The sequence below is a fragment of the Danio aesculapii genome, chromosome 17 (genome assembly GCF_903798145.1).
Source record: "Danio aesculapii chromosome 17, fDanAes4.1, whole genome shotgun sequence".
NCBI lineage: Eukaryota > Metazoa > Chordata > Actinopteri > Cypriniformes > Danionidae > Danio > Danio aesculapii.
Window position 1 is genome coordinate 24,074,926 of NC_079451.1, and position 23,662 is coordinate 24,098,587.

Consider the following 23,662-nt stretch of genomic DNA (forward strand, 5'->3'; position numbering starts at 1 on the left):
AGCACAGAATTTGCACTCACTCACAAAATGGTAAGGTTTATAATTTATTTAAATCATATTAAACCTCTATAACATTATTAAACGTAGATGCTGAATCACTGATATGTGTTGGCTTGCATTATTTCTCAGTTTTAAAGTTCAGTTTCAAACGGTTTATTTTATTTTCAAGATCTGAGGTAAACTGTCTGCTTCTGCTTTCAGTAGTATGGCAATAAATGTCATGTAAAATGGCATTCAAACTCACATTATTAGAATTTAATACTGAATAAAGGTAATGAGGTGTCCTTGAGGTGATCATAGTCAAAGTTTTCTGTTGTTCCGCTGCAAGAAATAGAAGCTGTTTCTAATTCGAGGAGTTGGTTAGAACAAAAACTCCTTTTAATATGGAAAATATTCCTTCTGTCGTGTGCCGTTGCTTTTATAAAGAACATGACCTAAATCAGCCTAAAATCAGCATTTAGGCTCGATAGTCAGGCTCGCTTCTATTGGTCCTAAATCTGGCAACATGCGCTTGCGTTTGTTTTGATCCAGGAATGCCATACCTATGGTTCAACCACTGGGTGTCAAACTTACATACTTGCACCTTTAATGCCTTTCTGATACATTGTTATTCACATTACATTACATTTGATACTGGTTTGAAACGTAAACATCGGTATCTTCTTGATATGGAAAATTCCAAGATTATGCTTAATTGTTGCCTTAATAGTGATTTAGAGTCACTGTTTTGTATTGTTGTTTCGATAATGATATTACACAATTGTAATGCTTTGCATAATACAGTCAGTCAATGATATGGTTTACTAAACAGCAATTGTTGACCGATCTCTGACCAGATAGACTGTAGCTGATTCATTTTTGCATCTGCAAAAATCCAACCAGATATTTTTCTGGGTCACAGAACCACTGGAGCAGCTGAGAATACTGCAGATCAGATAAAAATCTATTTGCATAAATTCAGATTCATTTGAATAAAAAGTTTGAATGGCAAGTCATGGTCAATGTCAGACATGGCTTTTGTGGATGTTTGACCACATCAGTTTAAACTATAAATGCAATCTGAAGGGATTAAGAGAGGACTATTTGAAAAGATTTTGGATTCATTTTAGACCTATAGTTCCGTCCACTTAATCGCTTACATATGTTAATAATTCATAATCATCATCCATTCTCAAGGGTGAGGCTTCCTCCCAGATCAGTGATTGGGGAAACAGCTCTACCCCTTCACCTCAAGCACCGCCCCATCTGGCCAGTCATGCTCTTTTTCCCATTGCAGGAGAAAAGGTCATATTTCAAATGACCAGTACAGCTGCTATCACAGAGCTTTGTACAAGCAGCCAGCAGAGTGTGTTGGGATTACCCAACTTCCAAACCCTCCCATGTAATATCGTTTTCTCTCCAATCCCTTGCTTATTTTGCCCAACAAATGAGATTCCGCCATCTGTGCAGCAAAGAAGCTGTGCAGCTCAAGCTTGTAACGTCCCCTCTGACAATCTTATATTATAAACCCATCCTCTATCTATTGAGGTAGAGGATGAGCCTATCATTGCTATTTTCTGCCCAATAATGTTGTTTCCATCCATAACAAAGAGCATATAAAACCTAAACGGCCTAACGTGGCCTGATCAAAAATGCACATTGGCCGCGAGTGGGCCATAAAGTTGTGGCAATGATATTGTGCTATCCATTTGATGTAGTAGAAAACAAGCATCTCTCATCTGAAGGTGGCAGAAAAATAAGGTGAGCAGCATTGTGGAAAGTTCATTTTGTAATTGTGTTAGCCAATTAATACACTGAAGATACGTATAAGGGTTTTGGATCATTAGGTTTGCAAACAAAAAAGAAGTCAGACAAAATAATTGCATGCGTAAGGCTCCAAAAAGTGGCTCTTTAGTGGCTCGGGATTGCCTGTTTCTGCAACAGCGATTATAGAAAAGCAATCAGGACCAAAAACAGAGCCGCCAGAGGATCAGTATGTGTGAGTAAACAAAATCTTATAATGAAAATGAATGTTAAAATAATAGCATTTTAATATTACGAATGAATAATGCAAAATGTGTCTCAGAAGGTTATGTTTGGCAATAAATAACTTCTAATGTGGAATTTATTCAAGCAATAATGAACTGGCAACTGGTCATTATCAAAAAATAAAAGATCTCAACTTTGACCTGGCTCCCTGATCACTCTGAGGGGGTTTAAAGGGGATAGTTCACACACAAATGAAGATTCACTGTTAATCTTCTAAGAACTCTGATCATAAAAGATATGGGGCGTTTTTTCTTCTTGCAATAAATATGCATTATAGCAGCCTTTTAAATTTAGTTTAATTAGATTTGGTATATATGTTAACGGCAATGTGTAAAATCCCAGGATTGTATAGAATGCCTAGGATATGTATAGAATGTCTTATGGTTTTAGGCAAAGTATGAAATATCAGTTTTTTGTAAAGATTTTGTATTCTTTCCCTAGGCATTCTATACAATTCCTAGGCATTATATAGAATGACAAGTATTATTTAGGCAAAGTGTCAGAAGAGCACAACAAAAGCCTTTATTGATCATTATATATTGTACAGAGGAAGGAATACGAAATAAAGCATACAGTATGATCAGGGTGCGAATTACAGGGGGTTTAGGGGGGGATTGACCCCCCCTATTTAATGCTAAATCACCCCTAAAGGACGTCAAAATAAGATGTATGGGGGTCAGTCCTTTAATACTGAGAAATATTTCACTCTGATATGTATTTTAAATAATTAAAATAATAGATAATATAAATATACATTTGATCACCTAACTGAGTGTATTAAAGATGTTAAAGACTGGATGACCAACAATTATCTTCTCTTAAATTCAGACAAAACAGAATTATTACTTATTGGGCCAAAATCCTGTACACAGCAGATCTCACAACTCGACCTACAATTAGAGGGATACAAAGTTAGCGTTAGCTCTACTATAAAAGATCTGGGTGTCATATTAGACAGTAATTTAACTTTTAAAAATCATATATCCCATGTCACAAAAACTGCTTTCTTTCATCTGAGAAATATCGCTAAGTTACGAAGTATGCTATCCATCTCAGATGCAGAAAAGCTAGTCCATGCTTTTATGACTTCTAGGCTGGACTACTGTAATGCACTGTTTGCTGGCTGCCCAGCATCCTCTATTAACAAACTTCAATTAGTACAAAATGCAGCTGCCAGAGTTCTTACCAGGTCTAGAAAATTTGATCACATCACCCCAATTTTATCCTCCTTAGACTGGCTGCCTGTTAAATTTCATATTGATTTTAAAATATTGCTTCTTACCTACAAAGCTTTAAATAATCTAGCTCCTGTTTACCTAACCAATCTTCTGTCTCGCTACAATCCAACTCGCTCTTTAAGGTCTCAAAACTCAGGGCTTCTGGTAGTACCTAGAATAGCAAAGTCGAGTAAAGGAGGTCGAGCCTTCTCATTTATAGCTCCTAAACTCTGGAATAGCCTTCCTGATAACGTCCGAGGCTCAGACACACTCTCCCAATTCAAAACTAGATTAAAGACCTATCTGTTCAGTAAAGCATACACTTAGTGCACCACTTGGGGGCTTCCACACAGGTTATGCATCTTGTTATACACTGTGAACATCAGCTACGCTAATTATTTTCTTTATTCTCCATTTCCACCTGGGGATACTCTTCCCGAGGCCCTCAGACTATGCAGAGCCACTGATTCGATCCAAGACCAACGACGAGATGATCCCAAGGTTTTTATATCCTGGACCTGGCCGAATCCTGAGCAGCTACTGTGATGGTCATGGAGGAGTGGAGAACATGAGACTGATTCCTGTGACGGTCCAGAGACAGACGAGTCTTCGCTGAGGCCAGCTTCCAGCCTCCGCCACTGAGACTACAGCTCTGCACAAGACGTTTGGCCAGCGGAGAAATTAAAATGGTCGTGCCCAACTGAGCCTGGTTTCTCTCAAGGTTTTTTTTCTTCACTTCCACCTTTAGTGAAGTTTTTTTTTTCCCTCTCCGCTGTCGCCACTGGCTTGCATGTTTCGGGATCTGTAGAGCTGCGCATCGTTGGATTTGCTCTTCAGTATTTGGACTCTCAGTAGTGATTATTAAACCACACTGAACTGAGCTAAACTGAACTGAACTTAAACACTACAAACTGAACTACACTGTTCCTATTTACTGTGACCTTTTATGTGAAGCTGCTTTGACACAATCTACATTGTATAAGCGCTATACAAATAAAGGTGAATTGAATTGAATTGAATCACCCCTATAACGGTTCAAACCATTGTGCTTGCATAATCCTGCCAATAAGTCTAAAATTGGAAGATCTAGAGCAGGGGTGACCAACCCTGTTCCTGGAGATCGACCTTCCTGCAGATTTCAGTTGCAACCCATATCAAACACACCTGCCTGTAATTATCAAGTGCTGTTCAGGTCCTAATTAATTGGTTCAGGTGTGTTTGATCAGGGTTGGAGCTGAACTTTGCAGGAAGGTCGATCTCCAGGAACAGGGTTGAGCACAACTGATCTAGAGCATTGATAGAGATCGTGTTCACAAGACTTTTTTTTCTCGTGAAATAGATGTTGGTATCTATATTTAGTCTGAAAGTAAAGTCAAATTAGATGCATAATAACGTTTGTAGTTTGACCTACAGTAACATCTGAAATAGCTAATCAGAGAATACTGTAGGTCAGAAAACACTTAATTAATACACTTCATTAAAAAACTAGATGTAATTAAAATAAATACATAAATGACTGAAGCATCTATTACACAAACTAACTAAAAAATGTTGACCCTCTGATCGTCAATGTATAATTCGCACACTGAGTATGATGTTCTTAACAGGAAAACAATGACAGCAGAACTGAGATTGAAATATTTTTTACAATATTGTCTTTGATGTGGTAGTGGAAGCTTGTACCGGCAATACACTTGTTTTACAATAACGTTCAACACTCACATGCTTCGATCACCATCCTCAAACAAAGATCCAAGCGGGAAAAATGGCAGGGGGTAGGCTAGTTATATACTTTGCCGCACAGCAACTCAGTATTCTATAGAATGCCTTGGCAATGCATAAAGTAGCAAACATTTCATACTTTGAGGCATTTTATACATTTCCTTGGGATTCTAAAGAATGACGTATTTCACACATTGCTGGTAACATTTGTGTATTTGCACAAGTGCCCATCTAACACCCCACCCATTACACATAAATCCCTTAAAACAAAAACAGCCAATGTAAATAATAATAATACTAATAATACTAAATAAGTCAATACATTAAATTAATTTTGTACGAGGGTGGCGAAGTAGCGAGGTGGTTTGCATTGTCGCCTCATAACAAGAAGGTCGCTGGTACGAGCCCCGGCTGGGTCAGTTGGCGTTTGCATGTTCTCCCTGTGTCCACGTGGGTTTCCTCCGAGTGCTCTGATTTTCCCGACAGTCCAAAGACATGTGGATTGAATAAGCTAAATTGGCCGCAGTGTATGTGTGTGAAAGAGTGTGTATGGGTGTTTCCCAGTGCTGGCTGTTCACTCTGCTGTGGAGACCCCTGATGAATAAAGGGACTAAACCGTCGGAAAATGAGTAAATGAATTTTGTATGAAATTAATTAAATAAATAAATAAATAAATGAATATATATATATATATATATATATATATATATATATATATATATATATATATATATATATATATATATATATATATATATATATATTTAAAAAACATACATATATATAAAAAAAATACCAAGAGAACCAAACCACAAGTGCAAAAAAAAAAAAAAAACTACAAAAAAAAAAATGCTTTTGGAAAAGAAACAGTCCAAGAAAAAAAATCTCTAAAATGACAGTCTAAAGTTTCAGTAATGACACTCTTTGTTGTGAGGGGAGCTTGGAGCATTACACATGGCACATTTCTTTCTTTGGTATGATCCTCTTCCCTTGTGCCTTTCTACCTCACCAAGATGATCCTCCTCACTGGCAAGACATCTGACTCCCATCATACCCTCCAGTCTCACACAGAAATGCGTAATCTCACGGTGCTCCCCAGACCCGGTGAGTTGACAGACAGTCAGAGATTCGCATTAAAACCTGGACTTCCAGATGTGTAAACAGCTTTCTGTGCACACAGGGGATCAGCCTTGAGAAGGAGTAACTGTGAAGTAAACCACAACAGCTGCTCCAACCGGGGATATTAAAGCTTCTTCAGAGAGCGTCTCTCACTCACACATGCACACAGATGACTGAAAAAAGCAAATACTTTTCTGCAGTTCACTACTGGCTACATGTAAGACGTGAAAGTCCTAGATATTCATCTCGCTATGTAATGATGCTAGCTGGGAAAGCAAGTATTTCTAAGAGATTTCAGGCAAGCCTGCGTCTTTCAAGAGTCAAAAAAGTTTCGACAAACAACGTCTTTTCACATCAGCTTGAACCACAGCTTGTTGGTTTTCAATGTATGCTGCCAGTCATTATTCATAATTGTACACTGTACCCGTTGTTGAGATATTTATTACCCCCATGTACTGTCATTTTGCCTTCATGATAATCATTAAGTAATTCATTATACACTGATAAATGGGATTGGGTGTTGTGGAAAATGCTGACAGCAAACTTGAGAGCCTTCAGAAATTATTTGGCGGAGGCAAATTACACTGAGTCTAAAGGAAATTAGATGCCTTTTACAACCCACTATTGTACACATTTGCATGCTCCACACACTGCATATACACCATATGCGTTTCGACAAATTAGATCCTATGGAGTCAATACAACAGTCTCCAGTAGCACATCTTTCAGAAATCATTTTAATATGCTGATTTGGCCTCAAGTAACATTTGTTATTATTATCAATTTTGAAGAAAAAAAATTAACTGCTTTTCCTCCCCAGAAATTAAATCTTATTGACTAATAAATCGGTGTCAATGTAAATGTAAAATTTAACTCTAACAACAGACCATTTTTTTGTACAATGTATGTGTACAGTGACAACATTTTTGTTCCCACAACAGTGTGCACATACTGTTGTATTTTTTATATCATACTGGCTATGCTGCATGCAAATTCACATACTGTACTACCCATCCTAAATAGTATTCAAAATAACAATTAGTCTGTCCCAAATTACAGTATGCTTGAACTAGATGTTAAAGTTTCAGGACAAACGGCTTATGGCGGCTTGAGAAAGCCTGTTGAAAGTAGTTTATTTAGTTTGAAAAAGTATCAAGTTGGCTAAAAGAATGTTTAAGATCTCTGCAGTCAACAATGTAACCACTTTAAGGACTGAAGCAAGCCAGTAAAACAGCTTAAAAGTTGATCCCTGTGTTTTGTAATAACATGATACTAGCATGAATTAGCAAGGTTCTAGCACGAATTAGCATATTGTTAGCATGGTTCCGACACAAAATAGCACGATTCTAACAAATTAGGATGTTATTAGCATAAATCTAATTTTAAAAAATTATAATGTTGTAGTGTATGTGTACAGTCCCAAAAATTTCAAAACCATTTCCTTTTTTTATATGATACTGGCTATCCTGCATGTAAATTCACATACTACCCATCCTAAATAGTATTCATAATCACAATTAGTGTGTCCTAAATTACAGTATGCTTGAAGAAGTATTCCATGTTTCAGTGTTGAAAAACGACAAACATGGCAGATGCGTGAGACTGCTAAGTGAAAATAGCAGTATTTTCTTTAAATTATTATATTCCATTTGTACTATAGGCAAAAAAGCCTTTTTATTTGTATGAAGGATTTATACTGTTTATACTTTTTAGATGCTATTTATACCATTATTTGCATTTCCTTATTAAGGTTACATAATAAAAGCTTTATGTAATTATATCATATTCAGGGTGCTTTTACACCTACTGTAGATGTTTGTTTTGGAACCTGTCTCGTTTGCTCAGGTAGCGTGATTCGTTTGGCATATGTGAATCCAGCAATCGCGCTCGGATCCGCGCCAAATCAATCGGTCAGAGATCGACTGAATGAGGCGGTCTCGGGACGACTGAAACAAACTCTAAAGTGGATCAATTGTAGTGAGAAAGAAAATTGATCCAAGTAACTAGGCTATATCACGGTTTATTAAGGTTATGTAACAGGTTATGTATATTTAGCTATATGAAGAGAGAATTATGAGTAGGGTGAGATGTCATTCTTACCGGCAAATTTGTGTTTCATGTCGAATATGAAAGTGAAAACATGCTGACACATTACCGAGAGCTGTTTATCTATTGGGAAAATTTGCTGAAATTATTATCTGATCATTTTTCTATATTTTAATCTTTTAATGTTTTGTATTAGGCCAATGTTTTGTTCATTTCTGCAATCAAACCTAGAAAGAAAGATCAACATTGATCTGCTTCATGATCTGACTGCAGTCTCGGTTCATCTGTTATTTCTCTCTATAATTTAAGCCTGATGCATAATTCTAGCCAAAGTTTTTTTTTAAATAGATTGATTAATTCAAAAGATCGATTTTTACAAAACTTGACAACTGAAATGAGGCCATGTATGATAAAGTCTTACCTCTCTGATTTATATTTTGTGAGCACATTTTCGCTTAATAATGTCTTATTGCTTCATTCATTCATTCGTTCATTTTCTTTTCGCATTAGTCCCTTTATTATTCCGGGGTCGCCACAGCGGAATGAACCGCCAACTTATCCAGCATATATTTTACGCAGTGGATGCCCTTCCAGCTGCAACCCATCACTGAGAAACATCCATACGCACTCATTCACACACATACACTACGGACAATTTAGCCTATCCTGTACCGCATGTTTTTGGAGGGAAAACATGTTTGTGGGGGAAACCGGAGCACCCGGAGGAAACCCACGCAAACACGGGGAGAACATGCAAACTCCACACAGAAATGCCAACTGACCCAGAGATCTTCTTGCTGTAAGGTGATTGTGTCACCCACTGCGCCACCATGCTGTCCATCTTAATGCTTATCTTCATAAATTAAAATAACATTGTGACAGCTGAACGGAATCTGTGGGACCCTGAAACTCTGACCAATGTGAGGAGAGTTTACTCACACATGACTTGTTTTAGCTACTTTGGTGTGTTTAGAAACTTCGTTGTGTGAAAGCGAACAGCTCCAAGAACAAAAATAAACATTGTAACAATTTTAAGGCCAAACAATCAAAGAAAACTATCGATCTACTGGTGTGAAAGCACCCTTAGTGTACGGTAAAGGAAAACAAAAATACATAACTTTAGGAGAAAAAAAGCACAGTCACTGGACAAAGACAGATTTTCCTTGTGCTCAAGTGTCAAGCAACTGTGTTTGTGTACGTTATCAAATAAAGTATACATCATGTGTTCAGTTAAAAATTTGGGGTTATAATTCCTGTTCTGAAACTTCAGGCCACTTCTCCAACACACCAACTCAATATATTTGTTTGTTTTTTTTTCAACCATGCTCTTTGGGTACACTGTGTGGTCACTGCTATTTACACCTGCTGCATATAAACAATTTCCAGACACAGACAGAAACTATGACACATCAAGCAGAAACAAACCAACCTGCCCTCGAGGCCGGAGTGCTCACCTCTGACAACAATGTTGGTGGATTTCTTCGCAGGATTACCCACGTTGTTGCTGGCTACACAGCTGTAAACACCAGCATCATCTGTGCTGATGGCAGGAATAGTGAGGGTTCCACCATTGAGGACGCTCTTCTTTGGAAGCTCTTCTGTGTTCCTGACCCATGAGAGGGTCGGGCTGGGCTCGCCTCCAGAGATGATGCACACCAGGGTCACTGTTTGCCCAGGATTGGCCACGATGGGATCTTCCACGAGCAGCTTAATAGTCGGGGAGGCTGGAACAAAAATGGATAGCATTAATCTTGTCAGTTTCAAGCAGAGAGACTATTTTTTTTACTTAAAGAGAAACTTGTTAGAGAAGTGTTGGTCCTCAGTGGTTCCAATTTAACACAAACTTATACATCCTGCTTCACAACGTCCTGATGTTTATGTTAAGCAAATGCAGGTGAGATGGTTAGAAAATGGTTTTGCGCTTTAAAAAAGTTTAACATATAAGTAATTTCCTAAGCCATACTCTTTTCAGTTGGTGTTAGGAGACACTGTTTCATCAACTGGGATTGTATGGATTACCACTGTGCTCATTTGAAGCACCAACTCTGAAGGGTCTATACACCTGGATTATATGGACTCACAGAGATGGAAAATTTTTCTGAAGAAAGTCAGTCTGAAGGATTTGAATTACCAAGCCGACCACAGAGAACAAGCGGCGATAGGCTCAATGTGGTCTAAAAAATGAGCTTGAACACACTGCAAAGACTCCAGCGAACTGCAGCCTGAGACTAAATCAGAGGAAATATTCATAATTCATTAAAGGGAACCTTATATGCTCATTTTTACAAGATGTAAAATAAGTCTCTGATGTTGTCACAATGTGGCAGTGAAGTTTCAGCTCACAGATCACTCCTTATACCGAGCTGTAGATGCCCGTTTTTTAAGTGGAGGCAAAAACTTGCTGTTTTGTGTGTCTCTTTAAATGCAAATGAGCGGTGACAGCCTTAAGTTTTTAGTTACCAAAAGTTATTGCTTCACCACCAGCCTGACATCTCTGACAACAGTTTTTAAAAGACACAGTTTGGAAAAACTTACTATAACTAGCTAGCTAGCTACAGATGTGGCTACTGAGAATGCGCGAGTGAATGAACGTGACCACACGCAATGCTGCAGTACTGCGCGGCACAGCACAAAATGGTCTAACGCAAGAAATACATGACCAGCAGGGGGCAGGTCATGTGAACTTACTAACTTACTAACATAGTGAACTTACTGAACTGATATACTGTAGCAGCCAGAGCATGTGAGCGGAGCTGCACAGTGTGACGCTCTACAAAGCATTCTCCTCCATCGTTGTGCACTCCACTTAGTTGCTAACTGCCCAAAGCAAGCACTCCATTAACATTCTGCTCACGCTCGACTGTAAAACAATACCACTCAGATCTTGCTACGACATAAAATTTCTCTAGTGGGCTAACTGTAAAAAAAATCTTAGGCGGCGCAGTGGCTCAGTGGGTAGCGCTGTAGTCTCACAAAGAAGGTCGATGGTCGAGCCTTGGCTAGGTCAGTTGGCATTTCTGTGTGGAGTTTGCATAAGTTGGCGATTCATTCCGCTGTGGCGACCCCTGATTAATAAAGGTACTAAGCCAAAAAGAGAATAAATGAATGAATGAAAAATCTTAAATAACTGTCTAAAATTAAAGCACGCCAATAAAATAAGTTTCTGTTTCAAAGCATTAAATGTTTTTCTTTCAGTAGTTTTTAAATAATATTTTAATAGGCCTGAGTGATCAACTCTGTATTTAATAGCCTATTTATTTAGACAGCTGTGTGTGTTATCTTATGCTATAGTTTAACTGACTGTTTTAAGCCTATTTTAAACTACAGAGCTCTGATCATATTTCGAATTACAAATTCGCTTCCACAACCACGTCTTATTAATGCATGTCCTTGTTTTAACTAATGTTATACTTTAATAATTGATTATGAAATCGAATATTTCGTTCCTCAATTTCTCCAGCAATGTATTGTACTATGGTACAAGTTTCTACTTTTGGTAAATACAACCCTGATAGATGCTCAATGACAATTGACTGCCAACTAGAGGTGTCAGGGCCTTAATAATTTAAGGCATAAGGCTGAGTAAATGAAGAGAGAATTTGATTTTTGGCTAGAGTATACTGAAGAGTTTGATTAAGAAGACATAAAATGTAAGATTGTCTCATGAATATTAAGTAACGTGATAAGATTTTAAACAAAACATCCATATGCATGTTTACAACCAATACCAGGTGCGTTGCCAACATCAAGTAGGTAATTACAGCATAAACACACGTACCGTCACCTCTTGATGACAATTATAGTCATTTACCTTATTACGCTAATGCGTTTATACTTGAACAAGTGCTATTTACAATTATCACCCAAAGTGACTCTTTTACTTTGACTTATAATACACCAGGTGACCATATCCAATCCATATAATCAAGACACACACCAGCTTGCTGTGATGCAAGGGCCTTCAAGTTGGCACAGCAATCAGTCAATCCCCAGAACTGTGTGATCATCATAATCAGCCAATCCGCTACCAGAAATAAGCTGCGAGACATAAAAAAGTAGGATAGTGCGAGAAAATGAGCTGGAGTGGGAGAAGGAAGATAGAGAAACAGAGATGGCCGGAGGGAAAGGTCTGCCGACTCTGTTCATTCTTTAATGGATTCCGTAAAGGTCAGGTCTTCGCCGCAGTAGCATGCCATGTGAAGCCCACCGAGACAGATAAGGAGCACAGGGACCCGCAGGGCCATTTCCTTAAGAATATGGTTTTGCCATGGACTGAATTAACTGCAAGGCCAGTGGTGAAAACATCAGCCTGGGGCGGTTTCTTCAACCATCAACTGACGAAGGAGGAGAAATGTAGCAGCAGGCCTCTAAATGTAACAGGCGTAACATACTCAATAACACATGCAGCACTCACAGCTCGCTGATTATCAGACCACACAGCACTTGTGGTGACAAGAGCCTCGGGGCTCTTCCTTTTGAAAGTTGCTTCTGTGGTGTTGCTTGAATGTAGTTTCTTACTTGTTGGATGGCTCAAATATAGCAGAAGGAGGCTAAAATAACAGATGATTCTGTGAATGAGGAGGCGGCTTTGGTGTCTCACCGGTTTTGTTGGTGAGCTGGAACAGCACACTCTTGTCAGGGATGCCACAGACACTGCGGACGGAGGCAGTACAGGTGTAATTGGCATAGTCCTGAGGACGCAGATTCTTCAGCTTCAGGATTTTGGTCTCCCCCTGCAACTCAACAAGACGACTTTGTATAAAGCTTTGATCTGAACATGATTTGCTTAAGGACAATCAACACAGTGCCAAAATATTAATATATTAATAAATGTCAATCGTGATAATCCATCTTTCAACATTCACTAAATTATACTATATAAAAATGACATGACATTGTTAAAATATTATAAGAACTTATTACAATTTGCTTGTTGAAAGTACAGACCAACTTAGTAGACCCTTTTCACAAGACAAGGTATTGATGTGTTTCAACAGTCATCAGCATCTAAAATCCTTCAAAAGTTTTTATATTTAGAGTTTTTTAAAACTTATATAATATTTACATCAAATTACAAAAAAATACTTATGCTAGGTGTTTCTAATACAGTATCTTTGGGCTGAACAGTAAATTTGATATTCTTTCTTCTTGCTGCCGTTATCAGTCTCATACAATTTTGTTTTCCTTTTATTGACAGTCATGAAAAGAGTTTTTCTTTTGTCAGTTGAGCAAATTGGTTCTCTAAGATCACCCAACTATGACGACTTAGACTGCTGAGAAATATCAAATGTGAAAAGGGTATTTTATTAATATTTTTCCCATATTTGAGTATATTCACAACTGTCCTAAATTTGGTTACTGTTTTTTATACATATACAATTCATTAGGGAAAAACTGCCTTTATTGTGCTTTAAAGAACTTCTGCTAATTTGCTCATTTTGGTCTTGTATCCCCTTTGGCCACTATAGATTTACAGGGTAATCTTATATTGCACGAAAGTCCTAAGAGACTTCATTTTACAATACATTGGTTTTTAAATGGTGGTTAGTGAACAAAAAATGGTGCTGATCACAAACAACATTTAAAACAATGCTAAACACAAATAATTAAAATCAACTAACCATATAATGATGCACGGTTATAAACATGCCTCTCTTGTAAAAAAAAAAAAAAAAAAAGCTTCCTAGATTTGTTGTTGGTCATTTAAAGGCTGTAAATTAAAATTCTACAGTGTTTTGCCACAAATATATCTGTCATTTGCCAAAGAAAGTAAATAGGTAGTTGAATATTCAGTAACATAGTGCTGACAATGTGTTTTTAAAAGAAATCAAAGATATTTAAGAGACATTTAAAGACATGGTGCTTCTCAGTATTTCTTTTATCATTTATTATACATTTTTTATTATTTTAAAATGTGTTGTTTTGGAATAATGGTACAATATATATATTTTTAAGTTTAAACACTTGCTATGTGAAAACAGTACATTTCACATTTTAAAAGAGCACAAATTTAAGCTCAAAAGCATTCACGATTGATAATAGTTTAACTGGGTAATTTGATTTTCAAGTTTATGCTAACAAAATTAGGGGGTAGTTATGAAATTAATGGATTATAACTACTCCATAAAAATAAATTAGTACCATAAAAATCATTAAACCACTAATTCATTTATAACCAGTGTCCAACTAAAACTGTATTCATTTAATTGAAGTTTAAAAAGGGGTCATTTTTGACCACCAAGCTAGAAACACAAGAGGGTTGAAACATAAACTGTCAAATTTCTTAATAAAAATCTTAATAATTCTGCATGTTGTTGAGTGTATGCAATTACTAGTAATGTTAATGCATTTCGCATTTTAAACCCATTTATAAAGCATGCAAACAGAAAAATCTGCGTCCCAAAAGCAAAACGAGTTGAGTACCAGTTGATTACACTCACTTCTATCTAATAATAAGCAAATTATCGCCCTTTCCATCAGGTCATTTTTCTACAAAGACAGACATTTAAGTCCATCAGTTATAAATACCGCCACTGTTTGATACCAAAACCTTGTGAAGATGCTTAGCTTTGATCTGCTTTCTAACCTGAGACGCTGACAGAAAGCTGCAGTGCATTAGTTTCATATTCACAGTTCTGAAGGGGCTGAAAGATAAAGAAGGCTCTATTGAAAATAACATGCAGAATCTCCTTTAAGTGCACAGACCGATGCTGCGTGATTGATTCTCTGTGGGGAATAAGAAGAGAGAAACGGGTCCTGAAATACCCTGCGTCTTATGACTAATTACCAGGACGGATCCACTCTGGGCCAATCACTGTGCCATATCGGATGTGGCAAAGCTGTGTTTTGAAAAAAAAACTGTCAGATCTGATGTGCGTCCTTCTGGACCAGATAACACGTGCAAAGTCAAGCTGATGCTCCTTTTTGTCTCTCTTGATAGCTGCGACATTTTTCATGCAAGAGCAGTGAAGTTCATCAAATGTTTTCCAGCAAGCAAGGCTTTCAAGAAGTTATTGCCTATTGAAGTTATCCAGTGTTAAATGTCAGCATTGATGCACAGTATACATGTTTCTGATATAAATAAAAATTAATGGCATTCAATTGATGTGTGCTGTGAATATGAACTATTTTGCAATGGCTTGCAATTGAACTCGTTTTATCAGAATTTAACGAGGACACGGCTTGAGAAATCAAATCAGCATTTTTCTTTTGACACATAAGAGGTCATTCTGCTATTAAAGCATGCAGAAGGTTTCGAATGTAAGAAGTGTAAAAGAAGATTAAAAGTTGCTGTGTCAAAATGTGCTGCAATTAGTGTTAGCAGAATCACTGATTATAAAGGGTCTGTACTCTCTTTAGTAGCTTTATGCCACTTGTATCCAGCACAGACTGAGTGCAACACTTTGAAGAGTGTAAAGGGACAGTGTTCCAGATCACACCAGTAAACAGTGTTTGTTTGTTTGTTTGTTTTATCTAAATTTTACCGTGCATTTGTTTTTTTTTTAAACAAGACAGAGACTGAAATTAAAAGTCTATGAAGTGCTGACTATACTGGACTGGACTTTAATGTTTGTTTTGTTGTTTTAAATCTTTAATTTGCTTTATTTTCTAGAAGCTGTTATTTTATTAATAACCTACAATTTACAACACAGACAAGTATGTAGTGATACCAGTATATAAAATATTCATAATATAATATATCTCCTATATCTCTGCTCAAAAGTTAGGGGTTGGCAAGATTTAAAAAAAAAGTTTTTAAAGTCTCTTGGGGTTACTAAGGCTGCGTTTATAAAATTCAAAATACAGTAACATGAAATATTTATGAGGTATATTACTACATAATACAATAACATCGTTACACATTTTAATATATTTTAAAATACATTTTCAACAGACATTTAGTGTCACATGATACGTACAGTAGTAGTCATTTTAATTGTGCTGAACACCATTTACTTGTTACAATCCAGTTCACCAGTATTCTGAAAAAGATACTTTGAAAAATGTTGTAAACTGGTAGCCATTGACATTTATAATAGGAAAACAAATACTTTGGAAGTAAATAGTTAATAGTTTCCAACATTTTTCAAAATATCTTCATATGTGTTTAACAGAAGAAAAAAAAGAAAAGGTTTGGAACAAGTCAAGGATACAGGGTTCATACACACAAGTCAAATTCACCTAAAATATATTCAAGTACACATATAAAAAACTAAATTTCATGACTTTTCCAGGTTTTCCAGGACCGTATGAACCCTGAGGATAAGTAAATGATGACAAGTAAATGATTTTTAGAATAACTGTTGGGTTAACTGTGGGATTACTGGAAATATTTCTTATCATTACCAATGCTGGAAACAGTTTTACTTTAAACTAGAAAAATGTGATGCTTGAAAAGAAAAACACTTGAAATCTAAATCCTAAATGCATTGAGTGTCATTAAAAAATCATTTAATTAATCCTCCAATTATTCGACAAAACACTATGGCTTACCTGGGTGAAGAACGGCTCATAGATCTCCACACCCTTGTCTGAGCCCTGGTAGAGGAACTCTCTGCCCCGTCTCCAGCTGTACCGCACTGGAGGGTTTGAATTGGCAGCACACCGCAGGAACACAGTCCTTTCATAGTAAAACTGCTCCTTGGCTTCTCCTATACTCTGATGGACAGTCACAATGGGGTCATCTAAATCTGAAATGTAAACAGATGGATTGGCCACACAGATCTACTGCACCACTGCTCAAATCATCCTGAAAAAACAGCCTGCTTCTCAGAAATATCCACCTAGAATTCTAGCTACTGTAAGTATGCTGACAAAATGTGTCAGTATACACAGGGTTGTAGGAGAAGAGGTATGGAAATGACAGATGGTAAATAAACAGAAAACTAGGTTACAGATAAACAAAAAAATATGCATATGTAGGTTTGTTTATGTGCCACTTTATGCATACATATTCATGGCCCAATTTAAAAAAAAGTCAACCACTCAATTCTAATGCATATGGAACAATGTTACAGAAATCAAGAAAGGTTGTGTGCTACAGCTAAATTCCTGCCAAAAATATCCAAAAATGTGGACTAATTCCAACATTATAGAGCGATTTAGCTGATTTTTCCCTATTTCTTGCCAAGCTGCTCAGAGATTGGAGGCATCATTTTTCAAATTGCTTAATGAGCCAAAAACGACCTAAATTAAGAAAAAAGCCCATAAAAGAATTGAAATTTACTGGAGCGCAACTCATACAGTAGTCTATTTATTATGGTCCAAGATAGACATAAATTACTTTCTACATTTTAATTACTTAACTCATTAAACACCAGTTCAAATGATTGTATGCTATAGATATCTGATTGGGGTCTATATGCTAACATTATTCATAGCAATATCTAACATATATTATAACAAATGACAATAAAGAGTACATTACTAACCAACATCAATAATGTGTTTGTTTAAACCTACATACTAACTAACTAACTAACTAACTAACTAACTAACTAACTAACTAACTAACTAACTAACTAACTAACTAACTAACCATCATTACCATCACACTTTCTTAAGATTCACTGAACATACTCTCTAAAATTGCATGAATTAATTTTAAATAAGTTTAAATGCCATCACCTTGCCAGGCATATTCAGAACAAGAGTCATTTCCTGAACATTATAAAATCCGTGGAAAGTTATTTTTCAGCATTTTAAATGATCAAAAAAATTTACAAGTAACAAAAATTTATGTTAAGAACAAAACCTAAATGAAGAATAGTATGAATAATAAACAATACTAATATTCATAAATAGAGTTGGATATCATTTGGGGTTATTTCGATAGCAGTGCTAAATCAATATTTTTTAAACGGTACCAGTGCCAAAACGGTACCAAACATTATGGTGGAAAACCTTTTATTTGACAAAAAATATATATTTTTTATCATTTTAATTGAGTAATATAATTAAAGTATTCAAATCAATTCAATTCCTCTTTATTTCTATAGCGCTTTTACAATGTAGATTGTGTCAGCAGCTTAACATAGAAGATTATAGTATACATCAATTTATATTTTATATATTTGAATTGCATTATTATATTTCTTTTGATCATTTGTTTGTTAGTACGAATGCAGGATTTGCATTACTACTAACCTGTGGATAGGCTGTCATTAAAATCAGTGAACTCTTTCTAGGGTTGGGGCTTGAGTCGTCACGGAATACATTTACATGGACACCAATACTCTGATTTTAATATGATTAAGACAACACTCTGATTAAGCTTCTACCATGTAAACAGCCATTTTTGATGACCTTAATCCAACTAAAGTCATAATTGAACTAAACGGAAATCGAATTAAGACATGTGGACTTTGCACATTTGAAGTGCAGTTTAGACATGTGAACACCTTAGTCAAACTGTTACCATCGTGTAGGATTTTTTGCCGCAATTGATGAGAGGATATTGCATATACACGCGGCTGCACCGACAGAGTCAGTGAAGGATCACAGACACCCGCATCTCGAAATGCGGAAGTTTTATCCTTCCATTCAGCGTGCCGTATCAAATTCCATTAAAACAAAACTATCAGTCTTTACTTCATATTTGCATCCAATACCTCAGCTGGTCGCAGGGATATGAATGAAATGTTCCTGAATGAAAGTGAAAGTGCCAAACTGCAGTTAAAGTCAACAAATGAATAATGAAACAACCGAAATTACATGAAACTCCGGAGAAAACTTTAAAAACATGGTGATGCAATGCTGTAATTTATCTATGTGCTATAACATGTAAAACGGGATCATAAAAGGAACATTCAAAAAGTAACTCATATCATATTACTGTCTTATTCAGATTAAGATAAATAATTAGATTACTGATGTCCATGTAAACGTAGTCACAAAAATTGCAAGATGATGTCGCAAACTGTCAAAGAAATTGCACTCCTCTGTCTTTAATGTGCCCTCAAATGTTAAGTTGAAGTGTTTTTGTAAATCATCTGCTGCACGTTGCAGTGTCAGAATTCTTGCTTGTAAAATATAGCCCTACATTTAGAATGCTTAGTTTTTTTAGTCTTTAGCAAATTTGATGAATGTGATCATGCATGTTGAATCTGAAGGGAGTCGCGCACCGGATGCGCCGTACTGTGCGCTTTGTCTTCTATAAATTCCTAAGCAATAGGAACAAACGCCTAACATTGAAGACGGTGTCCGTAACTCTCAATGTTGTTTAGAATTAAATTTTTAGAGATGGCGTGACACAACGCGTACCTATCTGTGCTTTGATGGACCCCTTGATGCTTCTTACGTCCTTGTCGCAGCACCAGTTGCACAGATATTATTATTCATATGCTGACTCGGTCCGGTGCATACCGGTTACATGGGTCAAGGTGCCAGATTTCGGGACCCAACCCTGTTCATAAACTAATATGAATCTCCATTAATAAATGTTGTAATGTGTATTGTTTGATAATGTGTCTTGCTGTAAAATGTTTTAGGTGACCAAAAATAATTCATCTTTCTGTTTTTTCTGAAATGTGTGAAAAAGTTTCTGATAAAGTCTTAAAATCATATCACTTTTTGTTTACTCTTTTAGTAAAGTTTGGAAAAATCTGTGAATTTGTACACTTTGGAAACAGCAGTAAGTGGGCTGCGAAAATATACAAGAATTAACAGCAAACATAATGGCTGAAATGACGGACCACTCAGGGGCCTGTATTTTGGCACTTGAATTGCGAGTATTTTCACAGCTGTAATTTTTTTCAAGAGGCACAATAATTATCATAGAGTGCTTGAGTGAGGAGCCATGTGCTTTTACAGGCTGCCCTTAAAGCAAAACCTTCTTCAACTCAGTGCATTTCAAGCAAACTCTTCATGACAATCAGTAAACCATGCCTTTCAACATCTTTCTTTCTCCTGTTTCAAAACATTAATCAACCTGCCCGATAACTACTTGACGGACAGCAATGGCAGGGTTTTGCTGAATGCCAGGTTATATTTTTCACCCTGAACCTCACAAATCGCACAGTGAAAGACAATGAGGTTCAGAATGAAAACACAACTACAGAGACAGAGGCTAAAATGTCCTTCAAAACAGTTATGCACTATAAACATACATGGAAAAAGTAACTTTGCATGTATTGTAATTTAAGTGTTGCAAAGCATTTTGGGCAAAGATGTAACCAAATTGTACGTAAAGTATACAAAAGAATAAAAAGGAAAGGCACAAGAAATCATAATTTGGCTACACAGACAAAGCATGGTGGTCTATGACGATATTCTACAGTAGTTATAAGTACTGGTTTAAGATGAGTGGATGACTCAGTCAGTGGATGACTCAGTCAGTGAGCATATAATTAACAAAACTGAAGTTAATAGATTAGTTAAAAAAACTTTTGTTCCCTTATCTGGATTTTTTTTTTTCATTTTGGTGTAATTTTTTTCCCACAAAGCCCTTATTATTTTCCAACCATGATCATACAGCTTTCTCATTAGCTGTTTCCATCCAACTATTCTTATGCGATATCCAAAAGTGTTGATGAAAATGCCAAGATGCGCATAAATTTTGAAACTGAATAGGATAAACTTTTTATTGAATGAGAAAATATGCGCATAATCTATGATGGAAACACTTTTACCAAACAAATTCCAGTATGCGTATTAAAATAATCATATGGTGAAAAAAATGAATGGTTTGTGTGAATGAACAAACCAGCAGGCTGGCCACACTGTAAAATGTTGTATTGGTCATTCTAGAACGCCTTAACTGTTTCAGTATTAGTGTTTTTATATTTTTAATTACCTCCAAAACTGTCAAGAGTGTCTGTGTTCCGCGTCTCACACCTTCAAATGCCACCACATGTTCATTACTTGTCTGCAATGTCTTCTGAGGCACAAGTCATTTATTAAATGAAGAAAAGATTCACGTAGCTTCTCCAACAGCAGCAAATTATGGCTTTACTGTTGATAATTGGCGCCAGTTAATCAGGAAGTGACGATTTTGTTCTCTTTGACTCATTGGATAGAAACACTGCATTATTTGCATGTCTTTTATGCGATATTCCAGTTTTGCACACACATTTAATTCACATCTTTGGATGGAAAGCTATTGGCACCTGTGGTATTACAGTGGTTTGTAGCATGTGGTAAAGCAGGATAAACGGTTAATAATATTCTTATGGAGAAATTCTTATGTATATTAGATTTGGCTGGAGTATTTAGCCCCCTTTATAATATATAGTTTTTGTTTGGCTACAGAACAAACCACTGTTGTCCAATGAATTGAATTAATATAGTTAAGCTTAGATTTTACTTTAAGCCAAATACTAGCATCTTGCAAAATAATTAGTAACAATATGTATTGCCATCAAGGCAAAGACAAAAGAAACAAGTTTAAAAATATGTTTAGGAAACTTCCTTCCATTAAACAACAGAAACAGGGAAATATTTGAAACAGAATTTAAATTTCACAGTAGGGCTTTTTGTGCTAACATGAAAGATTAAAGGCGAAAAAAGTTTATGTCTTCATACTGATTCTAATTATCACCCGATGAATGACCTATTTTGCATCTGAAACAACAATTTTTGTCTAAGCTGACAAGATTGCATCCCTGAGTTAGTAAAAACTACAAGTTTTTTAATGTAATGAGCAATGGGATTTTGTTACTAGCTGGTTTAATCCCAATCCAAGGCTAAAGTTGAGCACTTTGAGGCAAACACAAACCTGAACGTAATCAATATCACCACTGTCCATCTTGAGCGCTTTACCTAATGACTAGTGAGTGCTGCCACACTCAGAGACAAACACAAGCACTCTGGATCGAAGCGTGCGGTTTGTTTATCGTCGGCGTGTTGGCTGTTCTTTATCAATGACATGTGTCTAGGCTTTGATCACTGCATCAGGAGTAGCATGTCTCTGATCGATAAAAGCGAGTGCCCACCAGCGAATAGTCCACCACGAAGCTGGAATAAAAATGACAAGCTGAGGCCTGTTCTCTAATTCAAGGGTAATGACTTGCTCCTCATTGTCTCCCCACGGCAATGCAGCCTGCCATCGTCCATCGCTCCTCCTATTCATCTCTCTGTGCTCCCGTAAATCACTTTACAACATCTATGGCTCCTGCGTGTCTGTAGGGAACAGAAGCAACACACAACTCCTTTTTTTGACAGCTCGTGATAGCTTTTGATGGCTCCGATAGCAGAGGAGTAAACCTTTGAAACTTGGAGAAATTCGGGAGCCAGCGTTCTGACAATGACGTCTCTTTGAAGAATAATCCTCATTTTCGTTTCACTCATTCATTAAACCTCTCATTTAGCGCATTGCGTCACTTGTTCAAAGGTGCGCATTTGATTTCGGTTGGCAAAACTTCAATGAGAAATGGCTGTAAGTCGATAATGAGGCCGTGTGGCATCTCCAAGAAAATAAAAGTGTTCGCGGAGACTTGATGACGACGACGTGTTGGAGTGCAAAACTCTTTGAAAGAGGCCTGGATGAGATATGCTCTTATGATGAGTCACTTATAAAAGAAATCTTACATCTTACTGTCTGGTTTTTGATGACCTGAGAAATGTGCTAGACAAGAAGTATATGAAATAACCATCAGCTCCATTAGAATAGAGATATTGTACGTCTGACCGTATCTAAAGTATTTCATTTCATATAAAGTTAATGAAACATATGCCGAGATGAAGGTTTCATTGTGTTACCAGGATATGCTTTAATATTGGCACTCGAATGTGGTTTTTGCTAAGCTTTCTGTGTAGCTCAACATGTAGCGTATAGGTTTGTTTGGACGTTAATGTAAAATGTCAAATTGTACATTTAGAATTTGATCAAAATAATAAATTAGGCAAATATCAAAATACAATCTATTATTATATATTATTATAATCTATTATTATTATTTATTATAAAAAATAGCTTTTAACCCTTTCACGCGTGAGTTTTAAATACTTCAGCTGACCCTTCTGTGTGAGTTTTATTTTGTGACTGTTACTTAGAATCCATTGCATTGTAAAGTTCCCGTGGTCATGTGTCAAGTTTATCCCATGACCCACCAACCCCAATGATCTATATGCTGCAAATGTTCTTATTATATTGTAAAATTTATCCAATTCTCAAATAAGTCATACTGTAGATCATATATTTTGTCTTTTAAACAGCTTAATGATCATATTATTTGTTATATGATCGGTAATGCTGCAAATGTTCTTATTATATTGTAAAATTTATGATACTCCAATTCTCAAATAAGTCATAGACCATATATTTTGTCTTTTAAACAGCTTAATGATCATATTATTTGTTATATGATCGGTAATGTGCACTGCAGTTGTTGCTAGAAGGGGTACAGCTGCAATTGGAAGTTAAGTTTCTAGAAGTATTAACATCATTTATTAAATTACACAAATATTTATTAGCGTCTAGTAGGGCTGTGCAATTAATCAAAAATCCGATTTCAATTTTGATTTTGGCTTCTAACGATTATGAAAAAACATGAATCGAGATAAACGATTATTGCATCATATACTGCCCCCTT

General features: G+C 36.3%; 1 protein-coding gene across 1 annotated transcript in view; it reads right to left on the reverse strand.

The window, feature by feature from the left end:
- mdga2a (MAM domain containing glycosylphosphatidylinositol anchor 2a) overlaps positions 1 to 23,662 on the reverse strand; it is a 228,554-nt gene that overhangs the window by 114,333 nt on the left and 90,559 nt on the right. Inside the window, exons 4-6 of the mRNA XM_056476965.1 lie at positions 16,626 to 16,822; positions 12,733 to 12,865; positions 9,587 to 9,856 (exon numbers count right to left, since the gene is read on the reverse strand). Of these exons, the coding sequence (XP_056332940.1) occupies positions 9,587 to 9,856; positions 12,733 to 12,865; positions 16,626 to 16,822 (600 nt within the window). The remainder of the gene's footprint in view (positions 1 to 9,586; positions 9,857 to 12,732; positions 12,866 to 16,625; positions 16,823 to 23,662) is intronic.